General features: G+C 39.8%; 1 protein-coding gene across 20 annotated transcripts in view; it reads right to left on the minus strand.

The window, feature by feature from the left end:
• MAGI1 (membrane associated guanylate kinase, WW and PDZ domain containing 1) overlaps positions 1–22,748 on the minus strand; it is a 623,132-nt gene that overhangs the window by 137,234 nt on the left and 463,150 nt on the right. Inside the window, exon 1 of one of the 20 annotated variants that reach the window (XM_087431292.1) lies at positions 14,187–14,309. The exons of the other annotated variants lie outside the window; for them this stretch is intronic. Within the exon in view, the coding sequence (XP_087287418.1) occupies positions 14,187–14,274 (88 nt within the window). The 5' untranslated portion in view covers positions 14,275–14,309. Of the gene's footprint in view, positions 1–14,186; positions 14,310–22,748 lie in introns of those variants that run through there. 20 annotated transcript variants of the gene reach the window in all.

Raw genomic sequence — 22,748 nt, forward strand, 5'->3', positions numbered from 1 at the left:
CTTCCTAATAATTATAGGGGTCTGGAGTTCTCTCATAATGGCAATATAGAGAAATTGTTATAAAATCTAAAATTAGACTTGGTCAATTCAAATTCCAGCTCTGCTATTTACAAACTATGCAACTACAACCAAGTTGGCCACAACAACATTACATTGGCCATAATAACAAAAGCATCATCACCATCAGCACCACCACACTCTGCGTTCAAAGGGAAATGGTTGTGAAAGAAAGAAAAGAACCTAGCTATTGATCATTTATTATACTGCTATCATGGAATACCAGTTTTCTATACATAATGCCTAATTCAATTCTCACGAGAGGGGCATTTTTTTCCTACCTTCCCAAAATTTTCTATCCTTAATCACCATTTTTCAAAGCCTCTCACACAAATGTACACAATTCACAACCACAACTCTGGATTATCTTTTGATAAGAAGTCACAAAGTCAACATATTCTTGTGTTATTTTAGTTAATTATTTGCCATTAAGTGCTAGCATCTATCTATATGAAAATGCCTCTTTATTGGAATACAATGTCTGAATTTCAGAACCTCAAGTCCCCTCATTCCATGTTATCATGTTATTCTTCATATGATTAACTCATTCTAATTGAAAGGATATAATATTTGCTTCTTGAACAGATACTATATGACTGGATAGAAAGAGAGAAATCAATTTATATCTAGTACCAACACAGAGCAATTATGAGAGCAATTCAAGATGGACATAAGAAAAAAGGAGTTTGCATTCATTTAATAAATACATTGGTTCGCAGCTGACGGAGGCGTGATAGTTCTTGAAGCGTTCTCAAGTGTAAAGCCAAATATTTATCATTATGTACATTTTATTTTGGCTCCCATCAAGTATATGTATCGCTGTGTCAAAGTAAACAAAAGGGAATATTGTGTAACATGGGATATAACATGCTGAAAGAATAAAGAGGAGTTGGGTACAACAGTAAGACTATACCAAAGATTATTACTGTACTACTTACCTGTTTCCTTACTGAAACACTTAGGAGTATGGCCTTTATAGTATAAGAGAAAACATAGTGGGAACAGTAAAATTTATAGGATTGTACTTCAGCACAGTGTTGAAGAGTTACTGAGTGAAGATCATAAAAATGATTATTTTTGCCCATTTTTAACATATACTCTTTTCCTCCTTTTTTTTAATAACAGTATTCACCTTCAAAAGGCTTTATTGGCACCAAAAACTGTAACATTCAAAAAGTGTCTTATGAGCCAAGACTGAGAAATATGAGCATTTGAACATCACTCAAGTGTGGGTTCTCAGGCACATGAATTCACTCTTGAGACTCTGGTATTGTTCATAAGCATTTGATGCTTTTCCCTCATAAATGATGACATCAGCAGATTCCTAGAAAACTGAATTACTGCCTTGACTCCCCCCCCACTCTGGGACCATCCATTACCTTATCTAATACTTGCCAATTATCTCTGTAACTGTAAGTCACAATCCAAAAAAATATGGACTTGGAGCAACTGCAAAATGATCTAGACCCAGCTGATTAACTATTATTACCCTCATTTCAATTAGTTCATTTCTCAATGAACAATTATGTTCTCACATTATGTAGTACTTCTCTTGCCACAACTCTGGTTCATTTTATGTTACACACTTCACTCTCTAGATAGATGAATCCTATAAATTATGATTTTTTCACTCTGTTAAGCCAAATTAGGTAGCTTTTAAAGGTGAAATTAAAAAAAAACAATTACTAATGCTTCTAAACATTTGCTTGGAAAATGTAGAGAATGATGAATAGAAGCCTGTGTTGATGTGATAAGGTGAAAATCCAGTCTTCACCCACACTGACTTTTAAAAGAATTATTTCATTAGAATACCATATAAAGTATTAAAGGTATTATTAGAAAATGAGTGGCCAGTTTTTAAAAAGCAAAATCAACTATAAATCTTTATTATAATTACTTGGAATAACTATTACATAAAAACAATAAATGACTCTACACCTTCTAATAGAAATTGGCCCTCTTCAAACAAGCCTTATTTGTCAGGTGAGTGAGTGCATTGCCTTCTAAGACGACCACATCATTTTAAGCCTACAGGATTCTCATTAACCCAAACATGCAAATCACACCCTTGTCATCTATATGAAATTCACCTAATGTGAGTCCAGACAAAATCAAATCAAGGGTCAAATCAATGACACCTTATTGGAGACCGAAATTTTAAAATCGACTCATTAAAAGGTAATGACATCTCAATTGTGACACATGAACAATCTATTCTTAGAAAAAATGGAGTGGTTTGGTTTTGTTTTTTACACATATCAATTAAATGTCGTATCACACAATGCTTACTGGTTCTCACTCTTGGGTTTCATCTAATTTGTCATCCTTGTCAACAGCACCTGCTGGTCAAGGGCAAAGAGAGGGTAGAGGCAATCTTTATTTCTCGATTTGGCAGCAGGGTATAACTGCCATTAGCTTCCTGTCAGCAGGTGAAGCCCTGGTGATGTGATAGATGGTCCTGGAGCTCTGGAGTTCTCACTAGATACCTGCCTCTTAACCTATTTACCCAGCAGTTACACGCTCATCTGGGAAACCCACATTTTTGCCCAGAGGGGAACAAAGAGTCCAAGTCCTTACTAAATCCAGAAGCTACCGCCATGGGCTTCCACAGGCCTGGCTTCTCAAAACAAAACCAAACACAGGGTACAGAAATGAGCCAGCTGAGAAATCCAGAAAGCTTCTTCTAATCTCCATATGTCACACGTTACAACTGAAAAGAGTCGTAAGAGATCAAAGCCATTCATTTTAACAGTTAGCAACTTAACAAAATTTTGAGCAAGAAATTTTTTGTTTTACCCACATAAAACAGGAGATGAGACATTTAAGAGAAAAGAAGTGGTTTTCTAACCCTTAAACGAGTACCAACTAATGTCAATTAATGGCATGTACACCAAAATAAATGGAAATGGTAAATACAAAATTCACAAAATAGGGCCTAATTAAATTTGGGTAGAAGTGGCTACCTTTAAAATCAATAACCTTTAATCTCTATTTCTCTCTTCAGCTATAGAAAGCACACGCTGTAGTGTGTCCCCAGCAGAGGCACTTCACACCTAGAAGTGACGAACGGTTGGCTCCAGGCCACAAAGCTGCCCAGAACCAGCCTCATCCTGTCTGAGAGGTAACAGCACCCATGGGACGGCGCAGCCTCCTCAGAAATCTGAGAGCTCTCAGCCACCAGGGCTGCTCCCCTGAGCCTGCAGAGGTGAACAACTCCACCCTCCTCATCTGGATCCTCCCACCGGAGGAGTACAAGCTGCTTCATGACATTATTTTCTTTGTGCTGAGAACTCAGAGCTCCCCTTCAGCTTTTCAGACCTCCACACCAATTCCCTATGATACTGTGGCTTCTCTCTGTTGAAATACCTAGTATTGTTTTTGCTTTCCTGACTGGACCCTGACTCCATATTTTAATTTTAGATTACAAACAACATTTAGAATATATCTTCTTACACTAGAACGTCAGCTCCATGAAAACAGGGAGTTTTGTCTGTCTTGTTACTGCCGAATCCCTAGCACCTGGAATAGTATCTGGCGCGTGGTAGGTGCTGAATAAACAGTAGCTAAATGAATCCCTCTAGTTAGTAGCTTAAAACTAACCAGAAGACACTGTCTAGACATCAGCCTAAAGGCCATCTTGTACGCAAAGCCTCCCCTGACTCTACCTAAAGCAGATCTTCCCTAATTCTTCTTCAGACCAGTGAATACTTCCTTCATAGCAATTTTCACAATCTGTAACAACTTTATGTATCTGTACACTTGTTATTTTTCTTTCACCATAATATTAATACCATAAGGACTAGGGTTATAGTCTGTCCCACTACATCGTCAGTGATTAGCACAGTCCAGGTAAGCTGTAGTTGCACAATTATTTGTTAAAAGAAAGGTACACTGGGGCTTAGATAACTTCACAAAACAATAAACCCTTCGAATGTTTCCAAAAAGAACAGACAAGAGGAAACGAGAATTAGTAGTGATCTCAGCGGGATCCTGCACCCTGGAACTCCTGAGTGTGATGTGGAATCCGAAATGGCTGTTTGTTAAGCCAGATTTAATCCCATAGTGTTATGAGACATCAAGTTATATTCATAAATTAAAATACTTCATAAACATTAATACCATGAGAAATCAAACCTGTGTTGAAATCAAGTTCCTCCACGCATTCAGCAAATATTCACTAGACACCTACTAGGTGCCAGGTATTGTTCAAGGGACTGAGATACAGCAAAAAAATAAATCAAAGTCTCCGTCCTCACAGAGCTTATATTCTAATGGGTGGAGATGCACAATAAATAAGCTAATAAGTATGTAATGTGTCACTCAGTGTAAGGGAGAAAAAGTAGAATAAGAATGATAGGAAGTTCTAGGTAGTGGAAGTGGAATTAGAATTTTCTATAGTCAAGGAATGCCTTGCTGAGAAGGTAAAATATGCACAGAGGTCTAAAGAAAGTGAGCACAGGAGCGATAGAGAAAACCCAGAAGAGTGTTCTAGGCACACAGCACTTAACACCAAATGCAAATACCCTGAGACAGAAACGTGCTTGGTGTTTGAATTACAGCATGGAGCAGAGACAGTAAAACGTTAGATCAGAGAGATGATGAAGACAACACAGGGAGATGTAGGTCACCATAAGGACTTCAGTTCTTACTCCAAATAAGACTAGAAGCCATTGGAGGGCTTTCACCAGAGGACTGTCATGAGATCTTACAGATTTTGATTTTAAAGAGATCACTCCGTCTACTGGGTTGAGAATAAACTCCATGATGGACTAGAATAGGAAAAGGAACAATAGTTAAAAGGATACTGTAGTAATTGACGTAATAGATTGTGACAGGGTAAAAGAGCCACTAATCCCTCCCATTAAAACATGGAGTCCAATTCTCCTCTCCTTGAATCTGAATCTGCTTAGCTTGACCAAGAGAATAGAGGAAGTGGGGCTGTGTTATTCCCAATGCTAGCCAGAAGAATTCTTGCAGCTTATGATTTGGTCTCTTAGAACATTTGCTCTTAGAGCATAACAGCCATGCTAGGAAGAAGCCAATGAGACCCCTGGGGAGAGGAACTAAGTTCAAACCAACAATCCCAGCTGAGCTCCCAGTCAAGAGCCAACACAACTCTGCAGCCACATAAGTCGACCACCTTAGAAGTAAAACCTCTAGCTCCGTTTGAATCACCCCAGCCTATTCTTAGTGGAGCAAACACAAGCCACCCCACTGAACCTTAGCCTAACTGCAGACTCATGAACAAAATAAATGCTTGTTACTGTTTTTCAGCCACTAAGTTTGGAGCAGTTTGTGACACAGCAATAGATAACCAAAACAGAATTCATGAGGGCTTGGACCAGCCATAAGGGAAAAGGTAAGTTCCTTAGCGCTTATTTGGGAGACCATTATATTAATCTGGTTAAGAACCTGGGCTTTGGAGTCAGAAAGATTTGTATTTGAACCCAGCTATGCCACCTAACAGGTGACCTCGGGAAATTAACTGATTTTTCTGAACTTCAGTTCTCTCGTCTGTAAATGGGATTAATAAAAGGGCCTAGTTCCTCGAGATATTGTGACATTACATTGAGATAATGTATGTAAAATACTTTGCCAGTGCGTGTCACATAATGAGTACTCTTTTAAAAAAAAAAGTAAGCTAGGGGGCTGGGTTGCGCAAGCGGTTGGGTGTGCGCGCTCCGCTGCGGCGGCGCAGGGTTTGCCGGTTCGGATCCCGGGCATGCACTTACGCACTTGACCGCTTGTCAAGCCATGCTGTGGCAGCGTCCCATATAAAGTGGAGGAAGATGGGCATGGATGTTAGCCCAGGGCCAGTCTTCCTCAGCAAAAAGAGGAGGATTGGCAGATGTTAGCTCAGCACTGATCTTCCTCACACACACACACAAAAAAAAGTAAGCTAGCAAAAGGATTGATTTTTCACCTTTTTAAAAATGGCATTATACCACTGAACATTTTCAAAATGGAAACTTCTGTGGCATGACTCCCTGATTTCCATTACATTACGAGCCCAGATGCAAAAAGAATTAGTCCCAGGCGAATCACCGACCACAGCTGACTACCCATCTTCTAAGCATGAACCGTGTTTATTAAGATGTCATATGATTATCTGCCCAACTGCCTTTCAGAAGCCCCTCATGACTGGGGAAGCACGGTGGTAAGGGAAGGAGCTAAGTAAATAGTACAAACTCTCAGCATAATACCTTCCCTAAATTTTAAAACTGTCACATCTATTTTGGCAAAGATGTTAATCAACTCAGTGGAGAGCAAACTATTATGAAACCAATTTATGAGACTCCATAAATTCATAAAAGAAAGAGGATGATTTTATCATTCCATCCAAAATCTTGCTGCTGGTAACTAGCACAAACTCCATTATAAAACTCTAGACATGAGATGTAACATCTACCACAGACAGAGGAAGAGACTTCAAACCTAAGGATCACTTTACCACTTTATTAACCCGGGCTTGATAACAGATCACTGTTTGAGATACTCACATCCCATTTCCACTTTATTACAGAGATTACACTGAATAGAGAGCTGATTTTAACAGTAAAAGTCTTTCTGTGGCATTTAGCCAGAAGCAATAAAATTCTGACCTAACAGCAATAGGAAAATAGAGAAATCTGCTGCCATATATCTCTATATTAAATAACCAGGCTTAAAGATACATTGTTGGAAGGATGCTGGAAGGAATGTTGCTTAAAAAATACCAATAGCCCACGATTTAGGACAAGTACAACAGATGCTCAGAATTGGTTTAATAAATATTTAAATACGTACGCCGACATGCCATTAGTTTGTGAAATATAGATTTCAGAAAATATTGACTTGAGGCTTGTATTACTTACTGAGTAAACACAAAGTACAATGAATATTCATGAACAATGAAAATTCACTGTTTTAACGTAAATATGCATACCTGAGTTCCTGAGTGATTTAGCTTCTTATCTGGTGGTTGTTAGATTATGATAAATGTTATACTTCTTACCATATGTTAATGACTAATTTAAGGCACAAGAGCTTTATGAAGAGTCAAGTTCTCATTTTAAACTGCAAAATGCTGAAATGCATTAGAAAGTCATTACAGACTAACAGTCATAAAACTTCTCATTTTACAAAGAAGCCACCATTTATCTGCTGAAGCATAAACCAAAATTTTGTTATTTTTAAAAACTTGTAATGGCTGTTAAACTTACTGCTTATTTCAATAGGATTTAATGTATCTGGGATGTGTTCCTCTATCATTTCCATTATTCTTCTTTATAGCTACATAAGCTTAAGGTAGCAATGCGTTCCCAAACCCCTCTTTCTTGCTACAGAGCAGTAGCAATAAAGAGAACATACTGTCACAGAGGAAGAAAAAACCCAAACAGAATTTCATCCCTCCTTCACTCTCACAATGGTCTTTGCCAAGAACTATGCTTTCTCCCACAGCATGGTCTGCAAATGTTAACATATTTTCAGCAATAAAGAAATCTGAATCAAGTAATTTTGGAAAGCGCTAGGTTTAATCCAATTAAACAAAATTCTTTACTGCAAGACTTCTTCAAAATCTTTAATATGCTGATACTCATTGAGAGTTTCCATAAGGATAAACTATGCTGTGTTTACTCAACTCTTTCCTCATTGGGCATTTCACAGGACTAGTGTTCCTTGGCACATACTTTGGGAAACACCAACACAGGCTGGTGAAGTTTGAGTACCATTTTCCCTAATCCCATAGGAAGCTTACTCATGTTTTCAAAAGGACTCAGTATCAAGAAAAGATTCCTGCTATTTTCTCCCCCACATAAGGTCAAGTGTAGGATGAAATCTCACAACGATTTATGGATAGGGCATACCTTCTTGACCCAGGAGACAACAGCAAATGCAAACCTAATTACATCATTCACCTGTTAGAAGTCCTCCAATGGCTTCTCAAAGTCTACAAGATAAACCCCAAATTCTGTAGAGTTCTTGAAAGTTTTTCCATGACCCGCTCCTGCTTTCTTCCCCAGTATTATCTGTTAGGACTCAGAACCCCAGTTCTGGCACTCCTGGCTGCCTGCAACCCCCTCGAAGGTAAATGATCCAAAGGCAGAGAAGTCTTGGCTAATTTAGCTGAACATGGGATGTACCATGATTGCCTACACTTGGAGACCTTACACCTGTTATTCCTCTATTAGAAAACACTTACTCCACCAATTCCTGCTGGACTCCCATATGTTCTTTTGGCTTTAGGCTCAGCTTAGACATCACTTCTTCCAGGAAACCTTGCCTGGCACACAAAGGTTGGACTGGGTATCATTATGGGTTCTCATAGCACCCACTCCTACTCCACATCAAGACTTACCACTCTCCATTGAAATGACCTGTTTATTTGTTTCCTCAACCAACATGTCTATTCCCTGGGTGCTAACTACAGGGTCTGGGCACACATACAATGTCTAGTAAAGTCTTTTATACCACAATCAATCAATAAGTATACGCAGTCACTCTGCATGTATGATAGTCCACAATAGTCACTAAACAAATTGTTGTTGAACCAATGCATGCCCACCATTTTATCTTAACAGTAGAAAATTCTACTTCAGATGCTAGGGATGTTTAATGAGACAATGCTCTAGTCTACACCACTGTGAAGGTCCAAGCGAGGTTTAGAGTGAAATCATTACAAATGCCATTTCTTGTAGGCAACTTCATAAGTGAAATCAGAAGAAAAGGGACAGAGGGAAAAGAAAAGAAAGAACACGAGAGAAAAAAGCAAGGTAAAGAGTGCTATTGTTTCTCAGTGTATTTTTTTGCATGTGTGTGAGGAAGATCAGCCCTGAGCTAACATCTATTGCCAATCCTCCTCCTTTCATTTCTTTTTTTTTTTTTCCCCTTTTTCTCCCCAAAGCCCCAGTAGATAGATGTATGTCACAGCTGCACATCCTGCTAGTTGCTGTATGTGGGACATGGCCTCAGCATGGCCGGAGAAGCGGTGCGTCGGTGCCCACCCGGGATCCGAACCCAGGCCGCCAGTAGCGGAGCGAGCGCACTTAACCGCTAAGCCACGGGGCCGGCCCCTATTGTTTCTCCATTTAAATGAACTTCTGTCCTCAATGACCAAGACATGGGAAGCTGCTCTCCCACTGGTCTCTGCTCCACGTGCATCTCAAAGTCAGCATCCTGCCCCATAGAGTGTTAGACACTGTACAAATTAAGAGTATTTCAAGGGAAACCTTGACCTGAAGCAATTTTGTTTCTCTTATGTGCTTGAAAATGGACCCGTTTGTAAGTTAGGACTCAACTGCACAAGAAAGAATTCTTTCAGTGTTGGCAAGAACTGGAAAGAGTGGCTAGAACTAAAATGCAAACACAAATTAGCCACAGAGGCTAAAACAGCCCTTCCATAATTCTGTGTCATTTAAGATAAGCATAAATATTTCCAGAGTGCACGTCCTGGGAGATCTCACTACACAAGAGTCAATGATATATACCCTCTTACTCCTGATGCCAACAGAAATTCAAATTTAAAGATCACATAAAATATAGCCCTCAAGTTACTACTGTGGCTGTTACAAAGCAAATGCTCAATGAAACATTGAGAAAGGAAGGAAGGAAATGAGAAAGGGAGAGAAGGCAAGGAGGGGAGAAGGAAAAAGAGAGGCAGGGAAAGAGGAAGAACAGGAAAGAGGGAGGGAAAGAAGAAAGGAAGGTTAGCTTTGGTCTTGGGCATAGTTTTGTTATTCCATAGCAACCTTTTACAACTAAAACTGTAATCTATACTCTCAAACCACAGAGCTTGGTATACACTGGAAATAGATAACACTGCCCAAGGGAAAATATCTGACATGTTCTATCTAGAAACAATGGAGTCTCTTATAGATTCCATAAGAAGAAAAATAAAGTGCCACAGGTAAGGCAGAAGTGCTCATTTCTAATCAGCAGCTCATAAAATTGTTGGGGAATTCTAAGAGAAACAGAAAGTTTCTTTTGCACAGAGCTTGGCACTTCACAGGACTTAATAAATGTTAGTCTCTGGCTCTACTACTCTGTTTTGCTTACAGAAAAGTGAGAGGGATGTAGGATGGCTTGTCTTTTGCCAAATTTCCACAGTTGGCCATGCTAGGATGGAATGGGATCAGGTCAACCAGGGACATAGAAAAGTTGAACAAATGCTGCCCGCTCCACAGAGTGTCAACACATCCTGCTCTCCTGGGCTGCTGTGAGTGTGGAAACAGGTAAGCAGTAACGAAGTGTGCAGTCCTTACTGTAGAACCAAGCTGAGCCAAACAACAGATCGTGACAGGTGGACATTTGATAAATTAGGCCATGCAGAATTCCTGTGGTCACTCACATTCTAACTCTCTCAGATCCATGGGGCTCTCTCTGGAGGTCAGAGCTTGTCCACAAGGTTTTGGCTGTGATCCAGAAAAGTTTAATAGGAAAACTGGCAAAGCTCCCAGCCCAACCCATTAATAATCTGCAAACTGTGCCCTTCAGATCAAGCTCTCAAGACCACAGGTCCTGGAGGTGCAGCCTCACATATGTCTTCCAGAAACAATTACTTTAAAATAGAGGTTCATTTGTGCTGTTTGCTCGAAATGGTTCTCTTCTCCCCTCAGCCTCCCCTGCCTCAGCCATAATTTTAAACACCTACTTGGAGCTGCATCTCTAGATTCAAATTGAAACATTCTCATCTCCCTATGATGAATCCATGGTCCCCTTCCAGCTCACTGCCATCAATCAGCAAGTTACCCAGAGGCAGCCATCCCTCTGCCCCGACGTCAAAGCTGCCTCATTTGTGGATAACCTTCCCGGGAAAATTTCAACGTACTGAACAGAATACCTTCCTCCAATCAGTAGTCCAATCGATATCCTCATAAACCCCATCAATCCTCAGCAGGTTTTTTTCCCCTCTCTTCTCCCTTGGAGTATTTACAACCGAGCATATTATCTGCTGTACTGAGGTAATCTACAGAGAAATAATTGGCTCATCTTTGGAATGCTTTTAAAATCTGTAGAACTAAGATAGACTCATGATACCCAAAGATTTCATTTTCACTAAAGGATCAACAATAATCTGAGAAATGTAAATACTAAGTTTAGACTATTGAGTTTTCAAGTACACCAAAGTAGCTTCTAGAAAGGTAAAATAAAATGACATCGTAACTTAAAACATGTACTACTGTCTGGAATAAGCTTATGTGCTCCACGGTATTATCTTTTGAGATTATTATGAGGGAGTATTCCAATCACATATATAAAGAACCTCTGATGTATAAAAATTTATGAAAAAGCAAAAGGAGAACAAAAAAATTATCTTGTCAACTAATAAGAGTAGAATGTGCCTAATTCTTAATATTCTGATGTTCAATGAGAATCCAACTCTTCCTCATACAAATACTTATGGAGCACCTATATATTCAATCACCCCGCCCAATGTAAGAGACGCAAACACACATGGTCTCCTGTCCTTACCATGTCCGCTTCCCTGCAGACCTCAGTGACTTCACTGAATCCCAGCCAAGGGGAGATGAGTTTTTAGAAAACGTGTTTAGAAAAAGGCTTCCTAATCTTTGCAAAAGCAAAAAGAATCTTTTGTTCCATATAATTAGTTTTTAAAAGAATTCATCTTACATTCCCCATTTTCATCATAATTTATATTGCTCTCCTTAATTAGACCTTCAAGTTAGTAGTATCTACTGTGCTTTTCACTCCAATGACAGGATGGGATAGTTGATTCTTTTTCTTTTTTTTTCATGCCCTCCTTGATGTTCAGTTCACCGTGAAGGTGTGGTTGACATCGCTGCCATATTTTGCCAAAATGGCTGCTCAAATTAAGGTAACTTGGGAAGTTATTGCCTGCAAAATAAATGAGGCGTCACTGAAATGGCTACTTCATGCTTGTATATCATTTGAAACTTAACAGAGTCAGGGAGATGAGTCCCAGGAGTGTACCTCTAGTAAAAGACCCAGCTCTTACTAGCAACGTAGGTTATGCAGTAATTATGCTACCAAGCTGTCCAGAATTCCTTATCTGCATGCAAATTAGTTCATATGTGCTACAGCTGCTATTACGACAGTATTAAAACAAGAATTTGATAATGCAACTGTCCTCTTTATGGAAACACAGTTCAATTACTCTAATAACACACTACATATACCTGCAATTGCTCACCAGCTGAAGAGCCTAATTCCCTCCTCACATGCCCAGACCCTGCATCTGACCCATCTCCGCATGGCTTTAAATAAATACAAGAACAGCCAAGAGGGGAATTTCTGGACTATCTTTTACAGACCCGACTCTTTCAATGCTGTGATGGGAGTGCTCCCTCAACTGACAATATGGGTAATCGGTGATTAAATATTCCCACAATCCTCTAAAGGTTAAAAAATTAAACAGCCATCAAACCCACAGCTGTTGGCTCCAGGCTTTGCCATCAATCATTACCATTAAGTCCTGGGACTTTCAAAGGCCACCAGCAGGCAGGAGTGAGAAAGAAAACAAAAAATATCAAGTCCTTAATTCCAGGCCTAAGATACATCCATAAAGTTAAGAATGCAGGCTTTAAACCATTTAGAACAGTCATTCTATTTCAGGAAGGCTAATATTCACACATACTTCTTGCTTCCTCTGGTGATTTTCTAGATTTCTCAAACAGCCATCCTAAATCATTGCTTTCAGGCTTAAACTGCAGAGGAAAGGTAACCACTCTTTGGTCACACCAGCAGCCCCTCCCACGGAAGCCAAGCCCCACCCAGTCAGCAGTCCCGGCTTTCCCACCACTTGCTGAGCTTGGGATGCTCCCACAAAGAAACAGTCTCCATCTAGATATTCACAATACTGTTCTCAAAGTTAATTACACTTCAGAGAGATTATAAGTACCAACTGGCAATTTTACAAAAAGTGGAGAGTATTGATCTTTATGTAAATTAAAGTTATTTTTATAGACTGCCTCTTTTGGTTGACTGAAAGAATACAAAGACTTTAAGAGGACCATAAATTAATCCAAAACTGCTTATTAATTCCTTACCCCACTTTTAGCATTTGCATCAAGGAAGAACTGAAACACCTTGAAAAAGGTGGCTTGAAACTCTGCCTTTTTAAAACTAACATAAATACCATATTCTCAGTTCACATTTCTTTTTACTCCATGTCAATCAATACAGATTCATCTAATAGCACAAAATTTGTTTCCTCAGAACTGATTTTTTCAAAGTGGCCACATTTTTTCAAAGTGGCAATGGCCATCAAACACTGGGCTACTTTACAAAGCTGAAGTCCTTTGTCCATTCATTGACCAGATTCAATACATACACCATGGCGGGGCCAAGGGCCGGGGCCTGAGGTCACCACGGATGAACAAGGAGAAGGAGTGCCAGTCCCCATGGAGCTGAACATTCAAGGAACCTGGCACTCACAGAGACTGCATCTCTCTGTGGGAGATACCGGACAGGTTATAGAACGACCTGCAACTCACTTTCTGAATCTGTAACAGGGAGAAAATGCCCCCTACCCAAAAGGCTGTTGCTATTATTTAAATTTGATACACTTTGCACAGGGCCTGGGAGAGAGCAAATGCACAGCAAACGTCAACTCACATTTCTTTTCCCTCTTTCCAAGGTAAAACTTCGCCACTGTGCCAATATATTACCTTTAGCTATTTAAAATATTGCCACTGATTAATGTCTAACTAGAATGCATTCTTTCCTAAAAATAAAAAAGAAATCCTGGAATTTCTGCTTCCACTTTAAAAGTAAAAGGTTTAGAATACATATTTTTATAGTGGCAAAATATACAAAAAATAAAATTCACCATTTGAACCATTTTAAACTGTATAATTTGGTGGCATTTAGTACATTCACAATGTTGTGCAACCATCACCACTACCTAGTTCCAAAACATTTTCATCACCCCAAATGGAAATTCCATACCCATTAAGCATTCACTCCTATCCTCCTCTCCTCCCAGCTCTTGGCAAGTACTATGGATTCACCTACTCTGGATATTTCAAATAAATGGAACGATACAATACATGGCCTTTTGTATCTGGCTTCTTTCATTCGGCGTAATGTTTTCAAGGTTCGTTCATGTTGTAGCATGTACGGGACTTCACTCCTTTTCATGACTGAATAATACTGTTATGTGGATATACCATATTTTGTTGATCCACTCATCAGCTCATGGACATCTGGGTTGTTTCCACCTTTTGGATATTGTAAACAGTGTGCAGCCATGAACATTCATGTACAAGTTTTTGTTTGAACATCTGTTTGCAATTATTTTGAGTATATACCTGGAAGTGGAATAAATTTTGAATATTTTAAACATATATACACATATTATAATATACAGATACATAAAACAAACACATGCATGTAACATATACACATATAATATATACATAGATAGAATTACTAGGTATTTATACTAAACACTCACACACTCATAGCAGGTAACTTCTGCAGTAAGCCTGTGCTATACTTGTTTCCACTCCTTTCTCCATCAATAGCTGATCTCGACCCCCTCCCACCTTTACATTTGTAATCTCTTAAATGAGTTTATGACTCTCCATACCCCACCTGTTTATGTATTATTCACACATCCAGGAGAATGCCTGGCTCATATTAGGTGTTTAGTAAATGTTTGCTGACTAAACGAATGAATGAAGCAGTACCTTGCATGTAGCAAAGATCCAGTGAGCACCTGAGGGAAAATCAGCTCCATAATCATATCCACAGTTAAAATAGAGAAGGGCATCCTTTAGTGTTCAGAGTGCTTGCTTACTGAATACCTGTCATCAAAGTCACCCATGTTGTTGAATTAGGCAAGTGCTAGGATTGACCTTGATTTCTCTTTTCATCACAAAACTCCTGTATAGCACAGTGGTTAAAAATATGGGTTTGGAGACAAACAGCCTAGTGCTGGAATCTCCATTGGCCACGTTATTGTTTGCAGTTCCCGTAAACATCTATTTGCCCCCCTAAAAAATAAAGATAATAATCCCCATGCTTTCACGTTGCTGCAAGAATTGAATGAAATAATCCATGTGAAGTACTTAATAAAGTACCTGGCATATAGGTAGAGCAATCAAGGGTATCTCTCACCATTAATTAAGTAGGTTCCAAGCATGCACCAAATCTCTCTTCTTACACTACACTCTCTTATAGCATGCCAAAATATCTGGAAAAATCAACTCCAACTGCTCCAATTCAGACCCATGGCTCTACATCTATCTACTGTTGAATCTCAAATTTATAGCTAGAGTTTCAGTCTGAGTTACCAACTTGCCTATTGTCCAACTGCCTACATGAAATCTCCACTTAGACCTCTACGAGACAGCTTAGAATTAACATAGTGCAAGCGCAAGACATTACTATTGGGGGATGCTGGGGGAAGGGTACACAGGAACTGTCTGTACTATGTTTGCAACTTCATATGAGTCTTAAACTATTTCAAAATTAAAAGTTATTAATAATAATACTAAAATTAACATGGCCCAAACTAAACTACTAGAGATTTGCTCTCCAGCCCGTTTCTCCATCCATCTCAGTAAATGAACAATGCACCCAAGGGCTCAGGAGAAGCACTCAGGTGGCACCCTCCAGTGGTAGAGAGCAGCATAAAGAGCATATGCCCTGGGGCCAGATGGCAGGGTTTCTATCATGGCTCCTCCAGCCTTCCATCAAGTGACCTTGGGCAAGTTACTTGACCTTCCCATCCTTCAGTTTCCTCATCTGTAAAATGAGAATAATAGTACCAATGGCGTAGTTATTATGTACAGTCAGTGAGCAAATCAATTTAAATTAACTCATTAAATGAGTAAATCAATACACTCAAGTGCTTCAAGTGGTGCACAGTGTATTGTGAGTTTTCAATAAATAGTTAGCTATAATTATTTTCCCTTTGCCTTATACTCACACCCAACACATATTCTAAACCTGACCTCTTCTCACTCTCAACAGCTTTACTATAACCCACGACCATCAATTCCCATAAATCTGCACATCCTCCAATCACTGTTCCCACTCTTGCACTCCTACAGTTCATTTTCCATAACTATGAGTAAACTTTCTAAAACCTAAATCAAATCACCTTATCTTCTACTCCAATTGTTCCCCACTGAGAGCAAAATTTAAAAAAAAAAAAATCTTAACAATGGTCTAAAAAGTCCTGTATGATCTCATTCCTGCTTTCCTCTCTGACCTCAACTGCCTCCACTCTTTTCACTAATCATCAGCCGCAATGGCTCTGAACATGTCGAAGCTTTCACACTTGCTGCTTCTGGCAAAGACTGCTTCCTGACCGCCAACATCCATTCTCTTACTATTTCCCAGTAATAGAACTCACAATTTCTCATGACCACATGGTGTCCAAAACAGAGGCTACATTTCCAGCCTGCTCTGTAGAATACGAGCAGAAATATTATGTGCAACTTTCAGGAAAATACCTGAAATCAAGAAGTCACATGTCTCTTTTTGCACTTCCTTGGTCAGACTGGCTGCAATGGAAATATGGCGCCCAGGCTTGGACAGCCGTTTTGGAGCATGGGGTTGCAAAAATGCAAAGCAACAAGATAGAAGGAGCCAAAAGCTGTGGAAGGGAAAGCATGAGCACAGAAGGAATCGGGGTCCAGGTGATAATCATACAGCATTATCAGCTCTAGGTTACTGATCTCTGTATTGTTAATGTCAGGGAGAAACAGACAATGTACTCCTATCTGATTTAAGACACTTTAAATTTCTCCCCATTTCATTGCAGAAAGATTTTCCCCACAGATCCCTGCATGGCTATCTCTTTCTCATTGGTGAAGTCTCCCCTCAACTGGCCATCTTAGGGAAGCTTCCCTGACCACCTAGGTTCAGTCCTATCTCTCTCCCAGTGTCTCCACCACGTGGCTCTATGCTTTCTTCTTTGTAGCACCTTACAGCACAAGAAATTCTTTCTTTCTTTCTTTAATGTCTGTCTCCTTCCACCAAAGGTAAGCTTTTTGAGGGTCCTCCATACGCCCCTCCCCAGCATTTAGAACAGCTCCTGGCTCACAAAAGGAATGAAATACATATCTTTGGACTGGTTGACTTAGGATATATGTGAGTGACCTAGTTTTGTGTTTCCCCCAAATACCGGGTTACTTTCTTTCTCATCTCAAATTAGTGGATTTAATTCAGTTGAACATTTATTGAGCACCTACTGGGTGGCGACATTGTTGTAGACACTGGAGAAACAAAGATAAATGATGCACGGTCACTACCCCCAGGGACTTCAGAGTGTGACAATAATGTATTCCAGATTTCTTAGCACACCTTTAAATATTCAAGGAGTAAATAGTAAGTTGATGGTAACTTCTGCTCTGTGTATACTCAGAAAGAAGCTTAGACTTTACCCATTACTTTCATTTTCGGATCTAGTTTTGAAACACACCACAATCATTACTTCAGTGTTTTGACTATCACAAAATGTGGACATCTTCCAAAATACAGTTTCAAAATGTCACTAAATACCCAGTTATTGAAAAATCCTATCATTGCACCATCATCCCTTCAAAATGACTTTCCAGAATTCAAAGACTTTGACTACCCCCTGAGAATAGTAACAAGTAGGATTCTACCAAGTCCTTTTAACAAGACCAAATATTCCCACGAGACAATTCCTAATAGATCTCCTCCATAAAAACATTTTCTGTGCATTTGAATAAGGAATTATTCACGTGGTTAAGACAGTTACTTGGTCTAATTCTACTTAAGGTGGTAGCCTTGAAAATTAAACCTGCAGGGCCGGCTCCGTGGCTTTGCGGTTAAGTGCGCGCGCTCTGATGCTGGCGGCCCGGGTTCGGATCCCGGGAGCGCCCTGAGGCACCACTTCTTCGTCCAACGTGAGGCCGAGTCCCACGTACAGCAACTAGAAGGATGTGAACCTATGACATACAACTATCTACTGGGGCTTTGGGGGGAAAAAACTGAATAAATAAAATCTTTAAAAAAAAAGAAAATTAAACCTGCAAATTTTTGTCAAACCATCCCACATACTACATCCATCCAATCCAAAATTCTCCACTACTAAGATCACGTGTGAAAACATGTATCACTTTAAATTCTAGACTTGGGACGTTTTATAAAAAGCATGATCACTAATGGTCCTATTTCCAGGTTATGTTATAATATGGAATATAGCATAAGAGCACAATTTAATATTAGATAATATTTTAGAGATAAAAGGTACTGTTGGTTAAGAGTATGAGATTTGGAAAGAGAAAGACCAGAGTCTGAAACTGACCCAAGCCATGTGACTTGGGCAAGTGTCTTAACCATTCTAAGCCTCAGTTCCACGAGAGCTGATGTGACAAATGAGATCACAGTGCCTGGCATAAATGCTCACTGTGATATCAGTGAGAACAATGATGATGATGGCAAGAATGAGTCAGGATTTGAACCCAGGTCTGGCTGCCTCCAAAACACAATCTCAATTCACTATTTCTCATTCAGTTTTTTCATTCCTGGTTGCCAATCTAGAGCACCTAGAGGAAGCTTTAGCTCTGATTTTTTTTTTTTTTTTAAAGATTTTATTTATTTATTTTTCCCCCCAAAGCCCCAGTAGATAGTTGTATGTCATAGCTGCACATCCTTCTAGTTGCTGTATGTGGGACGCGGCCTCAGCATGGCCAGAGAAGCAGCACATCGGTGTGAGCCCGGGATCCGAACCCGGGTCGCCAGCAGTGGAGCCCCCTCGCTTAACCACTAAGCCACGGGGCCGGCCCTTTAGCTCTGATTTTTAAGGCACAAAAGCTGCAAAGCCTGGGGGTTGGGGGAGTTTGTTCAACCCCATCACCACGGCAGGTAATTTGTGCAGCAGAAAGGACAGAGACTGAATGGGTGGGAAGTGCCAACTCTCCATGTGCGGGACAAGGCACCATATGGCCCTGCAATTAGGAAGGAAGAAGTTTGCCAAGGGCAAAAATAACCCTGGCAAAATCCAGTGCGGCTGGTAGGAGATGTCAGCCCAGGTCAGCTTCTTCTCAGTGTTGTTCTTGTTCCCCAAGAGATTTACTGTCACTCCTTACCATAAACTTGAAAAGGATTTGAAAGATGAAAAGGAAGTCTGATGATGGTGGATATTTCTAAGGCTAGGTCATTAAAACAATTTTCCTCTTTCCTAAAAGCCTGGTGCATGAACAACTCTTCAAAGGGAAGATCTGCTTCAAGAGAAGATCATTGGTAACTTTGAGGAAGCTGAACAACCTCACTCCCCTCTCCTGTAAAAATAGGCAGGTGAAATAGATGAGATGGCTTGCCTCTTACAGCTCTGAAATAAGCTTCTGAGCGCCAAGAGCAAGAGATAGCAAAGGGGAGAAGAGGAAGGAAGCTGTGTAGGTTCATCCTACCAGTCCCGGTGAGTGAAGTTTATGTTCAAAGGCAAAGAGAGGGATCACTGAAACTGCATCCTTAAGGATGTGCTAAGACCTCAACTGTATTTCTGTCAGTATAGAGGTAGGTTTCACAGGAGGAAAACAGTGAACACAGTAATCTTTTGGGTTCCAGAAAGGAACCCAAATGTTCAGTTTCTTTCTCTTTTAATGGAATGAAACTATCAAATTTCATCAAATTCAAATACTATCATTCATTGAGCTGAAAGCTATGTTACGCATTTGACTACAAGGGATGATTCAAACAAAAACAGCTAAGGCCTGTACTTGGCAAAGTGAAAATTAATATTTCTCAAACTAGAGAGCAGTTAGGTAATCTCGATCTTAATTATGACATCTCAATATTTTTTCCTTGACAGTTTATAGTCAAAAGCACCCTTGATTGCTGCTTCTCTGGTTAAATAGCAGCTGAGGAAGCTGGCTTGGATTCAAGGACCATGTTGAATTAAAAAAAATACATAATAAGCACTAGAATCACACCCACTTGGTGTGATGTTCACACCATGAGGGGCACATGGAAACTGAAAACAAATGAAAAATGTTGACAAGCCCTAACTCCTCCTCACTCTGAGGCCTCTAGTCACTGTGTCAGACTGCATTATTTAAATGTTTTTCCTCATATATTGTTGATTTTGTGTGTGATATATACTCATGTTTCACTATATATTATTATTTTTGTTCTAATCTGATCTCCCCTAACCAGCTGTAAGTTCTGTGAAGGCAGGATTCATCTCTATATAGTAATTCCTACCACACTATAGATTCCTAGCTTCTAGGGCCTCCCACATAGGAGGTTCTCAAGAACCCTGTATTAAAGTGATCGGCTAGTGAAATATATACATATTTTTAAAGCCATGAGAAAATATTGTGTCAGCTTACCCTTGCTAGGGATTTCTACAAAAAAGATAATGAGTTTGCTGGCTGGCCCCCTACAACAGTTATGAAGGTAAAATGAAGCAGAAAGAATTCCACGGTCTTTTCATAGGAGCCAATCCTTTTAACTGTGTGGAGAATTTATATTGGAAATACACTGTTTCGGTCTATCTAGTCTCCATTCCTCATTTTATTGCAACCAGCTCCCAGCTCCAGAGATCAGCACGTGATCCTGACCTAGCTAATCGGAGTGGTCTTTTCTCTAGCCAAAGTGCTCAGAGTGGTCACATGACCCAAGTTAATCCAATTGGACTCAATCTCAGGACTTCGGTTGTAACGGTTAAGAAAAAGAAATTCACTTTTCATGAAGGTTGCTAAGCTGCAAGGATGGGAGTCTCAAGTTGCTAGAAACAATTCCATTCCCACCAGAGATGAGCCTGTGAATAAAACCAACACAGTAGAGGGTAGAAGTGCGATATAAGGACAGATTCATGACAACAACCTTTGGGTATCTGGATTCAGCTATGTCTCAAGGCAGATAAATCTTGGGCCTTTTCCATTAGATAAGCTAATAAATTATCTTTTCTGTTTGAGTCAGTTTGAATTCAGATTCTGACTATGAAAAAGGATCTAAGCGAAACATGGGATTATGCTAATGAGGACTAGCATAGGTTTCCAAGATTCAGATCCTTCATAACATATCACAACCTACTTTCTCTAACTTCATCTGCCATCATCCACCATTCATTCCATGCATTTAAATAACAGATGCACTCCACTGTATATTGCCCATGAATAGACCACATACATTTATGCCAGTGTGCCTTTACTTATTGCATTACCTCTCCCTAAGAGATCCTTCCTCCTGTCTCTGCCTGGCAAACTCCTATTGATACTACAAAGCCCATTTTCCTGTGGTAGCCATCCCCAACACTCATAAGCAGAAACAACCACTCCCTTCTCCATGCTCTCTTTGCATTTTTCCCACAATTTATGACATCTTATGGCATTTGCCACATTGGATTACTGTTGTTTGTGCATTTGTCTCTCGCCCTGCTCAACAGCCCATACTTAAGAACTGTAACTTATTCACTTGTGTCTCCTCATAGTTTAATGTTCAATAAACAATTGTGGGAAAGAGAAAGGAAGAAAGGAGGGGCAAAGAAAAAAATGTTTTCTGAACAAGAGTCTCTAGGTCCTGTACACATTGTAATAAAAGCAAAAATCACAAAATCAGTATTGGATTCAACTAGTTGCAAAACAACTTTCCAATCTTTCGACTTACATGAAGAATCACTAGATTATTACATGAATACAAAGGAAACAATCACTGTTAAACCAAAAGTCAAATTAGGATTCCATGTTCTCCCAAACCCCTTGAAAAGTATACACTTAAAGAGACAGAGAATGAAGTTACTGATCTGTTAAATGTAACCACAATTGTTTCTCTCTCTCTGCCATTTTCCCTAACCTACAGATTGGAGCATAAGGATGAAACCAGAGGACAGAATTATGGGAATTGGGAAGGCAACGGCCTCAAGACCTCCAAATTCTCAATACAGTCAACAAAACGCCTCAGCTAAGAGTAATGTTTTAACTGGAATAGACTCAATGTGGAATTCCTTGGCCAGACCAAAAGGTACACACCACACTTTCAGTGTAGTGAAGAAAGACCTCTCTCTCTCTCTCATCCAAAAATATTTGTCTTGTGTGTTAAACATTTTCTGAAAAAAATACACATACACAGAAATCTCCTACCGGTAGAAGCATACCAGGTTACAGTGGGTTTAACCACAATATTTTACCAAAGCTCTTGGAAATCTGGAAAATAAAATAGTAAGGCGATCAAAACAAGCATGCAATTGAGCTGAAAATTAATTACAACCTCAATGTAATTCTCTTCAGTTGCTAAGATCTGCTAGACACCGTGCTATCACACAACTCTCGTAGAGCAAGCTTCGTGTCAGAACCAGATGGATGAGAAGGGCAGCAGTCAGACCCAGAGCAGCCACTTTCTCTCCATTTGGTCCTCAATATTTTTCTTTTATGAAACAAGACACACATACCAACTACTGTCACAAACAGAAAACTCTTCTCCACCATACTGCCAAGGGGCCATCTGAAATGGATATCCCCATTCTCCAGGGAACAAGAACAACAACAAAAAACGACGCCTGTGTCCTTTTAACCTGTATCCACATTTGTGATCGTGTGCCAAAGCATATGTGCTCAATAACAGGAGTGTAAGGAAACATATGTTAAATAACTCACTACAGCACAACTCGGATCAAAAGCAGTACAAGTCTTTCCATGCTATTCCTAGACACAAAGGGAGCCGGCTTCCTTTGCACTTTAGCATACTGTGTACAACTAGTTAGCATATGAAGAGAGGCTCGTGCCTGTACCCACTTTCTGGAAACAAAA

This window comes from Ceratotherium simum, chromosome 5, assembly GCF_057802395.1.
Source record: "Ceratotherium simum simum isolate JZ-2026a chromosome 5, ASM5780239v1, whole genome shotgun sequence".
In the NCBI taxonomy this organism is placed as follows: Eukaryota; Metazoa; Chordata; class Mammalia; order Perissodactyla; family Rhinocerotidae; genus Ceratotherium; species Ceratotherium simum.